We start from the raw sequence: 14,187 nt of genomic DNA on the forward strand, positions 1-14,187 counted from the left end.
ATGCACCTGCATTAAGTGTTCACGAGAGAGAAGAGAGCTTGTGTAAGGTTTCACAATTTCTGACATTTCACATAATTTCAGGATAACAGTAATGAGATTTCGTACTCCTTTGTGTGTAGAATATATGGAAGATTTAAATTTGGTGCCATATTGGTAAAGTACTGGAACATGGTTAAAACAGTCAGTCCAATCAAACCTACATGCATTCAAACTTGGTTTAAAGAGTGTAGATGAGAAGATATTCTGGCAATTATGTTATAAAGACCATTTGCAAAAACTGTAAGAAGTTGGTAAACAGTACAGACGGAGACCAGCTAAGGGTCTTGAAGTTTTTTACAAATGTGTTGGGATTTATGGGAGAGAAAATTGTGTGTTACTCGCCCACACACGACTAGCGCAATATATAAATGTAATTGTATGTCCCTTCGTTTGTATTGCATATCAATCAGTTGTGCCCTCTTCCACTTAATATGACATCATTTTATTCTCTGGAACATTTATATAACTGTTTTGCTAAGCTGGAAGAAATTTTTTCACATTTTGCTGCTGTTAGAACTCAGAATAGTAGCTGTTGGTCTCAACAAAACATATTGAACTGAGAGAAGAAAGTTCGTAATTTACTGAGGGGCTAGAGAAAGGAACGAAATTCTAAAAACTGTCTAAAAATGACACAGGTTGCCACAGCGTCATTCGGAGATAGAGTGCCTGTGTTTGTGTAGATGTTAGATATTAGGCTGCTTGTTGCTGCTGTTCCCTTTTCAATTAACTAGAAAATGTGTTCTTTTTAAGGAGGGCCCATACCCTTCATAACTGTGTTCAAGGGTTGTGTGGAGCCGGCCACCTGTGGAAAAGAAGTTGGGTTCACAAGCAATTCAGGTTCTGTGCGGATCATACGGAAGTGCTGCAACACAGACAAATGTAACAGTCAACAAATCAATGGTAAGGAAAACGCCTAATCTGGCCATCCAAAATGTGAAAGGGCCTCTAAAAATGAAAAAGGTTTATAATGTTTAAAAGGGGACCTCAATGTGTAGAATTTGTACTTATAAATTCACCATAGTAGCATTACCCATTCATACTTTTAGATCTAAGATAGCTGACTTCTGGAAGCCCACGTAAAGCAATGCACCTACCATCACTGCAGAATCCAGGAGGGAGTTCAATCCATAGACTCATTATCTGATGAATTTGCAGTTATTTGGTAAATCTTAATAGGACTGTCAAATAAGAACTGCACAAGCACCAATTAAAGGACAGGAGATAAACTAAAAGCAGCCTGTACAGAATGTGCTTCCAACATATGCAGGGCTGCATAAGGCAGATAGATTGTTGTGAGGTAACGGGATGCCCACAGTGTGACTAGTGATAGAGCGCTTGCTCCTTGAAAATTCTGGTAGGAATTCAGGGGCATATTACCAACGTTAAGCGATATTTATCGCTAACGATGCTTAGCAACACATTTTTTAACGCTAAGCATCGTCAGACATTATCGCAGATAAACCTTGCTATTATCAAGGTTTATCGCAAATGCGATAAAAAATGGCCGCAATGCATGAATATCGCTGAAAAGTCAGCGATATTCATGCATTACCGAGCTAATGCTCTTAGCCATGTTATCCACCTCCCATTGGATAACATGGCTAAGAACTGCTCAGGGCAGGTGTTAGTTTTTGGAGATATTCGCTCTTAGCGCGAATATCTCCAAAAGTTGGTAATAGGAGATAGCGATGTTAGCGACTGTTTCCAGTCGCTAACATCTTGGCACGCCCACTTTGCATGTCATTAGTGATAAATATCACTGACATGCAAAGTGGGGCCCAAGATGGTCGCTATCTCCTACTAGCTGTCGCTAACTGGTGTTAGCGACAGCTAGGTAATAGTGAGATCATTTTATCTCCGCTTTCTTGGCTTTTAAAGCCAAAAAAGCGGAGATAAACCCCCTTGATAATATGCCCCTCAGTTTCGGAAAGCACTCTTTGATGAATCTTTAGTTCTGACTGAGGCAGGCATCAAATATCAATGCAATTCAATAACCTGAAGAACATTTGGCATTGGAAAACAGAAGGTGATTAAGTTTCAAATTCATGAAGGTTTATCAAAGGATTAGCAACGTTTTAAACTCAAATCATCAAATGAGTTAAAAAAAAATCAATAACCAATACATGAAGGTGTTAGTCTACATATTCAAAGTAAATCAAAGATCATGAACAAACACTATTATAAACTTGTCTCAAAGGTAAGATAAGCAAGATCAGTTCTACCATAAAGAGACCACCCTACTATAGGATGCCAGGAAATAGAGTTCTACTGCAAAGGCAAGTGAAAGGGCATCTGCTGTAAATGCACCTGAATCTCTGTCTACCTTGCATTACTTTAAATCACACCATTCTAACTTGTGATACACCTACCCATAATTCCCACACAAAGGGTCAATTGCTTTAGGGTACATGAAGATAACACAAACTTATTGTTTTCGAAGGCTATTGCACAATGACCCCACTCTAAAGGTACTTTGGACTTACAGTTAACTGCAACATAATGAGATACACTTGGCCCAAGAAGGACTCTGCAGTTGCTCGTGTTCGAAACGGATTATGTAAATACAACTTTTCAAAAAGGGACAGAAAACAAAAGTGACACCATTTGAGATTGCTGGTTAAAGTTATCCTGAAATAAAGAAAGATACACAACATGGATTAAGATGGCAGCCAGACACTATTAATTTTAAAATGTGGCCTACATTAGCTGTGGTTTATCTAAACATGAAAAGTACACACCTAGTATAATTTTGGGTTATATAATAACATCAGTATGAATTTCAAAACATTTATTTGTGAAAATATTGTCATCACCACTACAGAAAAAGAAGTTTTTTAGTCCTCTCTGATACTGACTCTCCACCTTTGCTATTCATGGGCCTCTGGTTTCCCCCACTGGTTATAAACCTAATCCAGCAGCAGTACTTTCCTCCATAGATAGAGTTGCACACTTTGAAAGATAAAAGGGAAGGTGGAGGTTCAAAAGGGGAGTGAGATATAGAGTTTCAAAGAAAGAAGCAATGGCTTGCTAGTGAAAAAGAAATAAAGCCACGTAGAATAAAACAGAATTAAAGGGACAGAGAAGAAGACATCCAGCAGAAAGAGAGAGATACATGAGATGAAACTTGCTAACGCCCTAGAATAGAGACAGTATGATCTTCCAAATGCCAATGTAGCACCTTACGGGGAGAGATGCATCTTAGACTGGTACCCCTCCATGTCCAGTAAGTTCATGGGTGAATGTTTTTGAATTTGCACCTAACCTGTTTCTTTTATGTGTAGATGAGAATATAGCTGCTTTACTAAGCACTTTCCTTAGCAGGCAGCGTGGCTCCAATGGAACGTAGTAGAACCACCTGAAGATTTCTATGATGTTTGAATTTGGGTGGATCATTAATACAGCCTAAGAACCCATTGCAGAGGACTCCACCCGGCCATTAAAGCCTGCTCCAGCTTTAAAGGCCTGAGCCAAAGGTGAGGGCCTTTAACAAAGGAGTAGGCCTTCAATGGCCGGTAGAGGCCGTTACAAAGGGCTATAAGGCTATGAGAACGTACTACTCCGGAGCAGAATGTTCTAATTTGTAAATCAAAGGCTTTTCGGAGACTGAAGGATTTGAAATCACCTCCTTCTCCATGAGGCCTTTGTTAAACATTGGAATGTTGGAGGTCCAAGCATCTACCGGCTATTAGAAGCCCGGAGCACTCCATTGTTTTCATTGGAGCTCCCAACATTCTAATGTTCTAATCAGTATTAAAATAATTTAAAGGTCCTAAGAATATGCTGAATGTGAATTGGAAAACATTTATTGATAATGGTCTTTCAGGGGTTGTTTAACCCGTTGCGTGCTGCCATTGGCCGTTGCGAGCACTACCTTCATAGTTCTGCGCACGTCCAACGGCTGACGCGGCCCGTCCCGCGCATGGAAATGCCTGGACCGCAGAGTAATTACCGCCGCTGTTAACGGGTTAACGGGTTAATCTGCATAAATCAATTTTGCTAATTCTGCTCAGAAAATCTTTGTCATGATTCATTCATGGAGCATTGGCATTACATCATGTATATCACATTCTAAAAAGTGATTTGTGAACAGGGAGGCCAGTAGAAGAAACCTTGGTGACTAGAAAATGAGGCAAAAAGCTGAAATGTCAAGAATGAAAACAGTAATTCCCTTTTTTGTGTCTCCAAAATGTGCATGGGGGAGGTAGTAAGGAGGTACCTCAGATCAACATGGATAGGTATTATTGCTGTGTGGCACAGGATCACTTGAAGTGTAATTTTCCAAATAGTACCCAGATAAACATATTTCAGTCTTGCTGTTTCATCTGAGTTGCTACAGACTCCCATGGAGGTATTAATTAGAGCTGGCTGTGGATGGCCTGGGTAGGAGGTAAGGTACCAAACGTCAAACCCCAGCCAACAGCCAGGAATACCTGGAGCCTGTGTTTGTAAATGGCATCAGGTTGACTCACTTGTTACACCACCACTCCCTGTCCAAATATGTCTCATGCATAAACAGTCAGCCAGCCAAAGACTTTCCGCAGAATCCCTTGACACATAATCATTGCAACAATTACCCTAAAATAAGGTCTAGTACCTGGTGGGCAAGGGGATGACTGTGTCATGCACATCAAAGAAATATATTGTATGAGCATAGCTCAGTGGGTTACTGCTTTTCTCACAGAGATAGTTTTGTTAATGTACAGTTTGTGAATTGCAATCATAATCTAGCACAGTGAACTATGAACTGCCATCAAAGAGCTGCACCTAAGCTGCAGGTACAGGTTAGAAAGTTATGTTTTTTCCCAGACTTTCCTCATCCTGATGTTGCTAAAAAAAGATTTGTTTGGCTATAAATAAATTCTTATTAGTAAAGTCAACCCCAACTACTGTGTTATGTTTTGAATCATAAATCTATGCTTCTCCAGATCAAGCACTCTTAAAACGTGCCTACCAGTATGGATGGTGTGAATCATACACCTTGGAGTCCCTTTGTCTTATGATGCATTTTCTCTGATTTAAACATGTATAATTCATTGTCTCTGTATATGTTTGTGATGTTAAGTGCTCCAACACCCTACAGCAGTATGAGAGGTGCTGTAAAGCAAATAAAATACATGTGAGACAGGCTGTGAAGCGATGAGAGGCACTGATAGAGGGTGATAGTGATGGAGTCATTAAAGAGCCCCAATGAAGATTGTTGTATCCTGGTGCGCTGTCAGGTCATCATTTATTATGCTTTAAAAGTGTATACAATTTAATATATTATGACAAATATGTTGTATGAAGCACCAATTTTCCCCACATGTTATCAGGGCGAGAACCCCTCCCACTCAAAACCCTTTTTTTTATAGTAGTCTGGCTTGCTCGCTGCACATTCTATGCACCATAGGGGAGCTGGTCTGACAAACTTTGCCAGGGTTGCTTGGGATTCCCAGTCCAGCCCTGGGTGGATGCCTAAATTAATAGAGCCCACCCTAGAGCCATTAAGCTCCACATCCAAGGATACAAAGACAAAGACTAGATGGTGGAACTTATAGAGATGATACTATTTTTCTTTGTGCTGGGTATCCATCCTAAAGTCCTGTTCCAATTGGGACTGGTGTACCTTGCAGGTAGAAGATTTTGGTTGTGACTAGAAGAGTGGCAACATCGTCCATCATCAATGGAGGATTTTACAGTGAGTATTGATCTACTATCACATCCCTCAGTTGATATAAACTGACAGCCAGTTACAGCTTTAATAGGTTTTGAACAGCGTTCTGACTAAAAACTGAGTAGCTGAAGCTTCTACCAGCAGACTAATCCTCTTGGGCCATAGCACTTAGATTAGAGTCTGAAATATCATAAGATTGTTGTAATAATGTACCATTGCATCACTTGTCGCAAGTCCCAAAGATTCTTCAAGCATAGCTATTGGGACACCAATGTTATCGTAACCGAGTGCATGGACACTATATGAGTGCACTAAGTTTTTCCTCAACCCAAGAAGGTGTTGGGACTTTTCAGGGTTCTCTATCTATTGTGTTTAATTTACTCTTTTTTACACCTGTCAATAAAAGCACTTTCCATCTTGAGTTTGTGTGTTGTTTACTTTATTGTGCTATATGTTAGTCTCCTTAAATACTTCTCCAAGAATAAACCTTCATGGCATGGCTTCAATACCCCAGTAAAGAGTGAAAAGTCCTCACAGTCCACATTATACGAAGTCTATAGGGTTGACTCAAAAATGTTTTCTGTGGAGTCCACGGGCCACAGTGTTGTGATCAGAGGTTTGGGGGAAACAAAGATGCCGGGACTGCTGGCATTGCAGGTGAGACTGACACGACCTTAGGTGCTGCATGTCCCCAGTAGATGAGATGTACAGATAGACTTGTTTATCCCGTATCTGGACACTGTATGTTTGTCCAGGAGTGCACACTGGGCCTCTCTTTCTATGGGAGATTTGAGAAGTGAGTAGCTACCTTGGGGATGTGGCAAACTGGGACAGTATTACTGGGAGTGATGAGGTCCTCTTATCCTGTTGAATATGGATCGGGCATCATCACCTTTGTGACATTTTGTATTCCTCAAATGATGTGGAGGAAAAACCCCTAAGATGTATTTTCTTGTTCCTTTAGTGCCTCCTATAAATGTGACGCCGAACGGTTACAAGTGTCCAGCTTGCTACACGGACAAGTCGACTGCTGAATGCACATCAACGGGGTACATTAACTGTGTAGGCAAGGAGGACCAGTGTGCCACCATCACTGCAGCAGTAGTCAACCCAGGTACCTCCACGGATGATGCATCACACATGACTCTCATGGTGGCTCTGACAATGTATTTTATTTCTTAGGGTGCCCATATCACCAGATTGCAGAAACTCATAAAAAAGCCCACGCTTCGACAAAGGTGAATACAATTGGAAAAAATGCAAATTATCTGAATTGGGAACTATAGGACACTGCTTTCCCCCCAAAGAAATCACATATTAATTATTCATCCAATTTAATTGTGGAAGCCACTGTTTAAGTTTCCTTTTAATAGTTATTATAATGTAATCATACGTGGCTACAGTCACTTCATTTTGGGATAAATCTTAAAATGTAGCAAACGCTTCTAAAGTGACTGGCTTATTTGGGATTCATCAGATGTGTCGCCCTGGGACAGGACTACCTGAAATAAACCTGTAGGGAGTATGTGTGTTTCAGTAGTGGGGAATGTAAGAACGGAGTTGGTGCCAAACAATGATATTGTCACACAGGCAGCATTTGCATGTCCTTGCGAGTACGCATAGAGAAACCAGGTACAGTAGTACATGGTAGTCGTAATGCAATAGGATGGGCATGCATGTTCTCGAGTGAACACATACAGGGCCGGGGGGGGGGGGGTGCAGTAATACTAGGTGGCCTTACTGCTGTTATCCAGCCACACTTTTTGGCCATGTTGAAAACACTTTTTAGGGGTCAATAAAGTTTTACCGACTCCTAAAATGGGATCATAACTGGGTACTGGTTTGATATTTAGAAGTGCTGTGTTTTGGTGTCCCTTTTAGATACTAATATTCATGTTACAAACCATTGAAATTGAAAAACTACTGACTCTCAATTAGGGTTGGTAACTCATTTGGACCGAGAAGGGGTTCTCTTGGATCCCTTTCCCCCTTGTGAATTGGGGTAAAAGTTTCATGGAGAGTAAGCAGTACTCCAAGAGATCATTGCCAACTCTCAGTCAACTTTTTTGAGAAACAAGCATCCCCATTTCGTTCAGGCAATCAGGCTGTGTAAAAATGAAAACATACTCGTATTAAAACTCAATCACTGACATCCCAATATATAGGTAGAAAAATAACTTTTTTATTCCAAAAATTCTTTATAAATTCATTGAGTTAAGACAGTCCGGCCAAAGCTTTCATTCCCATATAGGGAACTTCCTCTGGGCAAACAAAACGTCATGTGTAGCGGACACTTCGAAAAGGAAGGCAATGACAAAATGTCAATGGTCGATGTATGGAAATCAGTCGCTATTCACATGGAACACTATACTCAAATGTACTCCTGTATTAAACACAAAAGCATCTCCCACTGGAATTCCTGGAAGAGAGGCTCCAAATGTGGTAAAACGGCCCTTTATGACAAGTATCAGTAACCAGGTATATGCTGTTGAGGTCACCCAGAACACTCCCTGGGTGGATGATGACTGTAGTCAGTATGACAAAAATCACATATCTTAACAGACACCAATGTACACTTGGCAAGAGGTTTATAAAATGCCTCTATAGTTTTGCTGCAGCAAAAAGAGATATCCCAACACTAAATCCTCAGAGGGCACCGTGACCCATATGTCTAATGAATGAATGAATGAAATCAAATTTGTATAGCACAACTAAGCCCAATGGGCGTCAAGGCGCCTAACCACAAAGAGCTAGCTGGAGCAAATATACTCTCTTACTGGTAGGCCTTGATAAAGCACCAAGTTTTGAGCGCTTTTTTAAAGAGGGGCAGCGACGGTTGTGCCTTAATCTCCATTGGGAGGGCATTCCACAACCGAGGGGCAACGATGGAAAATGCTCTGCTGCCCCATCTGACCTTCCTTGTGCAGGGAACTACAAGCAAATTCATCTTTTAAGTCTACCAAGTGGAAACAAGGGATTCCTCCACGTCGCCAGTCAATCTGTCCTTCCTCCTCGTTGTCAGCCTCGTATGTTCAGATTGACTGGCGACATGGAGGAATCCCAGACTACAGTCATCATCCACCCTGGGAGTCAACCTGTTAACTTGAAAAAGAAAGTAACTTAGTCATGTCCAGTGGTGTCTTGCTACGTCTGTTATTAGTCAGTGCAATTTCTCATGAAGCCCTGCATGTATCTTACGCATATCTGGGGGGTGAGATGGTGTGTCGTTTGCAGTGCACTAGTTATATTTATTCTCTGTATCCGTTTTCCTGTTAATGTTCTAGAAGATATATCACTAGTCCTTTCCGTGCTCTTATTAATTTCTCCATGCTCATCAGTATGTTCCTCTCTTCCACCCATCCAGGCTCTCATTACCTCAGTACATAACTCTGCTGTGGGGCTTCTTCAAATGCCCCTGGCTTCCTCTCCCTGTATTGTCCTTTCCTCCACACTGGCCCAATTATCCACCTCTTCTTCCCATGTTGCTATTGGGGGCCGCCTCTGTTCTTTCCTACTCATGGCTATTTGCCTGCGAGCTAAAATTAATGCTAGGTTGACCGTACTTTCTTGGCGTTTGGTCTAGGGAACAGACCAAGGAAGCACACTTCCACCGAGCATGGCAGCGTTCAGGCTAAAGTTAAGTTAATCTAGGCCAGGACCCCAGAACCCCATGCCATGTGTATAAACTCCACATCTTGCTACCCACATTTAGGACAGCCTCAAGGCTATCCCCCATGCATTACATTTAGTCTGTGCGGTGTAAGATAGACCATGTGTTTGTAATTGAATTGAATACGTTTGAACGCAGCATTTCTGGATATTCGCTTTGGGCTTCTTAGCACCTATGACCCCTCCATATCAAGTAAGTCCCTCCTCCCTGTTTTATTACCCCGGTTTCATTGGCGCTCCATGGGTGTTTTTGCCATGCTGATCAGCGCCATATAGTGCCATTTAACTAGGTGTCTAGGTGTCCCCAGTTTGACCAACACTTGTAGCACATCATGTGTCTGCGGTTCCTGGAGTGCGCACCGCCAAAAGTCCTTGAATTCTTTGACTACTGCATGATGTTAGAAACTGGCCACCAGGCAAATCAAATTGGGCCAAAGAGCCCTCCAGCAGAATCAGTGCCCCGTCCTGATAACAGTCCCCCACCTCTGTGACTCCAGCCTTCGACCAACTACTTGGTTGGGCACTTGAAAGCAATGTCAGCAATTCCCCCAGGAAGATCTGCAATCTGCAAGCATGCATTGGTGGAATCTCTTTCAGCATTCCATTGCCACCCTCAGCTGAATCCCTGGGTTTTCAAATGGTCGCCAAAAGGTGAAACATTCCCACCAGTGAGTGTTTCCATGTAATGGTTGAACCTGAAGTGCTCAATAGTTCCAAGTTTAGGTCCTTCAGCCATCGGGCCAGCCATTGCAGCTGGGCCGCAAGGTAATAGAGCTCAAACTCTGTGGCCCCCAACCCTCCTTCTGCTGGGGTCCTTTGCAGTACTGCCAGTGAAACTGTGTTCCTACTCCCATCCCAGATCAATTCCTGTAGCAGGGTATTATGGCCTACAAACCACAAAGTTGGAATCACCACTGGCAGATTTGCAAAAATATATATCATAGGTAGCCGCACCGAGCCCCAAATAGGTACACTCATCTTGAGGGACCTCATAACTGGATTTAAGTTCCCTTCCCTCAGGTCTTACACATCGTGGAATATCTGTAAACCTCAAGAGTTAATCAAACAGGGAGCCCAAGATAAATGATTAGCTAAGGCCCTAGGATGATGGGTCCCCTCCGTTAATGAGAATATACAGGTTTTTGTTTTATTCATGCGCAAACCTGCCAAGACAGAATATTAGTCCAAAAGGGTCAGCACCCTTTTCACCCCACTACTCCCATACCCAGATATAACAATAGGTCATCTGCGTAAAGTGAGATAATATGGTCTCTATCACTTAACCACATTCCATGTCTTAGGTTCTCCAGCCGGAACAACTCCGCCAATGGCTCCATGGCTAAGGCAAACAGGAGTGGGGATAATGGGAACCCCTGTCTAGTGACTCTGAATACGAGCGAGATATCACTCCCCCTGCTTTCACTTGCTCCGTAGGGTGTGAATAGAGCAGCTTGTTTCATCGTATTCACCCGGTTCCCAACCACATTGTGAACATCGTGGCACACAAAAAATCCTATCTAATCGAGTCAAACACTTACTCAAATTCCACTGACATTATGAGTGCATCTGGGTATCTACTCCCTTCCGGGTGGTGCATAATGTATAAAAGTCTATGAATATTATTAGATGTGGACCTCGTTGGATGTGGACCTAGTTGGTATAAACCCATTCTGGTCGCAATTGACCAGATGCACCATATATGGTAAAAGGAGTGCAGCCAAAACCTTGCTAGACATTTTAAAGTCCACATTCAGCATGGACAGCGGGTGGTTCATGTTTAGGGGCAAGAGTATGCACTAGTGCAACATATAACTCTGCTGGCAGGCCATATGGGCCTGGCATTTTCCCTGGCATTTTCCCAGTGGCTAGTTCCCTGGCTGCCTCTTTTCTTTCCTGTGCCGTTAATGGACCTCCCAAAGCCGTTTGCGCCTGTGGGTCCTACGTTCTCAGTGGTAATGGAGCCAAATCTTTTCTCATATAGTCTTTTCCACCTGAACAACTGGGGCCTTGTATACCTTCTCGTAGTACATACTAAATGCTTCATTAATCACTGTTGGTGAGTATAAGCTCACCTCCTCTGTTGTTTTGATATGAGTAATGGGTGTCCCTCTTGAGTGCGGCCATGCTAGTAATCTACCCACTTTACGGCCCTCCTCGTGCACTCTAGAGAGATATTCACATAAGTGCAAAGTCCTCAGCCTCTCCAATACCCTGTTATAATCCTTCCTTATGATGTCCATTTGCTTGTGTGACTGCTCATCTCCTGCTAGTTGCAAAACATAGTCGTATAAATCAGCTTCAAACTTGGTGATGTCTGCCGATAACTCTCTTCACAGACCCACCGTTCGGCCCAGGCAGTACCCATGCACCACCACTTTAAATGCCTCCCATTGCATAGCCCTAGTGTCCGTTGACTCATTATTGTGTTGAAAGTATTCCGTGACTATCTCAACTAATGAGTAACAGCATTCTTTATCTGTTAGGAGGGCAGACTTTAGTTGCCAGGTAGGAGTGATAGCGGCAGTGGGGCAGAAACCAAGCATCAGTGAATTATGACCTGAGAAAGTGCGCCCTAAATATTCAGGGCGTCTGTGCATCATGTTGTATAAATATAAGGCCCACTGATACGCTGTGGGTAAGAGCACTAGACATGAATGCAAAAAAAAAATAAACATTTCTTTATTCAACAAAATTATATATGTGTTTATTTCAATGCAGCAGCAATTAACATTCTGGAAAACAGTGTTGTACATTAAAGAAAGAATACACTTAGTACATGGGACTGAAAATGGGTGGAGTGGAACAGAAAACAACAAGGCCAGAGATATGTATCACACTAACTGTTGTATGGGAGAAGCAAAAGGAGTGAGAATAAATAGACCTCTGAGTACCCTAGAACCTGAAACTTGTACAACAGGTCACTGTAAAGGGCAAATGACTGCTTGCTTGAGGCACACAGGCCCAACCGACATAGCTTTACTCTTAGGAAGAACTGCATGCAGAGCTTAAATGGGACAAAAGGTGAGGGGATCTCTGAAAGGGGTGTGGACTTTGCAAATATAGCTGTGACTTAAGCACAAACAGTTTTCTGTGTGTGTATGCGTGTGTGTTGTGTGCCACCCAACCAGTAGTTTGGTTTCTCTCTGAGATTATTGCCATTGTACCCCAATATAATAACATAGCAACATAAATACACCTCAAACTAGACATGACTTTGTCAATGGTTGTTTGTGTGGAGAAAAGCCATGGATAGGTCGACCATGCATTTTGAGCATCCCATTGACACACATTGTGAGAAACTCGCACTGCCTTTATTCTCAAGTCCAGCGCTCTCAGTCGTGGCTGTTATAAGCACCAGAACATGCCTTATTCCAAAGCATAAACCATACAAGAGTAATTTGCTACAAAAAAATACAGAAAAGCAACATCCTGGAAATAGTTAACACTCTAATGGAGTTCAACATTCGGGACATGATGAGAAATATAAACCAGAACTGAATCACTGACATGCATTACCTAAAACTCTATCACATTTATTGTTCCCCATGAAAGTCAAGAGCGTGAATATAGGCCCTGAAAGTGACACGTTTCAATGTCCGTTCTAAAATACTACTGTGTCTTACAGCTGGAGGGACCCAGTCCATTTAATGCCCTGGCTGCATAAACAGTTAAGCAATGATGAGCTGCTATTGCATGAAGAGATATGTTTGGCGTCAGAAAGGAGATTTTGGGAATAGCATGAATGGCTTTGAAGACTATTGCTAGTAGTTTGTAGAGGGAGGGTCCTGTCCTTAACCAAGTGCCAGTCAGCTTGGCAATAGTGTGAAGGTAGAGGTGCCAGATTCACAAATATGTTGATATGATTACACGTGTCGAACTCCTTAATTCCAGGAGAATGCCAGGAGTATTCCTGGTTCACTTGTGAAATTTATGAGTAAGCTAGAGGTACTACAATAGTAAGTCACTCATACTTACACATCAATGTTTCTGATACCAGCCTGGGGTTTTCAGGGCAGAGGGCATACTACTCTAGTGGTGAATAAGTGACATGGTAGGCCCATTAAGTACTCATGCAGTAGCCCAGATTCATGATAATGAACATGTTAATTACAACCTTGATTATGCAGAAGGGTACCTCTGCGCAGAAGCGAGTCTTTCTGCAGGAGTGGCATTAGAATGCGATGTACATAGATTCAGGATTTTATGCATGGTTTGGTGGTGATAAAATTGTGGTGTGGTAAATGCCATTGTATCAGAAGGAAACAACATATTCCTAGGACTAGAGGTAATAGAAAAAGAGGACTGCTGATGATGTGTGTGGGGGAATGGAACCCCCTGCCATATTAAGCATCTCTGCTTTACTGGAAGGGATCTTCAGTCTCAGAGATTGCCACGCTCTCAGAGCACCAATGCTCAGAGAGGGGCTGGGCTGCCCTTTCATCAGTGCTACAAAGTGTCGCACCTGAGCCTGTGGTGGATTGGGATCACAATTTGGCCTGGGCACTCCCAAAAAAAGTGGTACACATTCAGAGGGCTTATAGGTCTCATTTGGAGATAAATGTTTGGTAAATTAAGCCTTTTATCGCTTATAGAGCCAGCAACATTAGTAAAGAGTAGGAGCACTGCAATTCTGAAAACTGAATACTTACTTGCAGTCTTAACACTCTGCATCATGTAGTTAGATACTCTTTCCCAACCAGCTGTGTCCTTGCCTCTGATCATCACATAAATCAGAAATCTAGTACAAGGTCAAGGGGATAGGGTCAGACTGGAATCTGTTATGTTCCTCTGGGTATATAACCTTTCATAACGAAAGTAAGAGGAAG

At 42.3% G+C, this 14,187-nt stretch overlaps 1 protein-coding gene across 1 annotated transcript in view; it reads left to right on the forward strand.

Moving 5' to 3' along the window:
• LOC144767713 (protein RoBo-1-like) overlaps positions 1–14,187 on the forward strand; it is a 171,988-nt gene that overhangs the window by 89,112 nt on the left and 68,689 nt on the right. The window contains exon 3 of the mRNA XM_078651103.1: positions 6,657–6,806. Coding sequence (XP_078507229.1) covers positions 6,657–6,806 — 150 coding nt within the window. The remainder of the gene's footprint in view (positions 1–6,656; positions 6,807–14,187) is intronic.

Source organism: Lissotriton helveticus, chromosome 7 (genome assembly GCF_964261635.1).
Source record: "Lissotriton helveticus chromosome 7, aLisHel1.1, whole genome shotgun sequence".
Taxonomy (NCBI): Eukaryota; Metazoa; Chordata; class Amphibia; order Caudata; family Salamandridae; genus Lissotriton; species Lissotriton helveticus.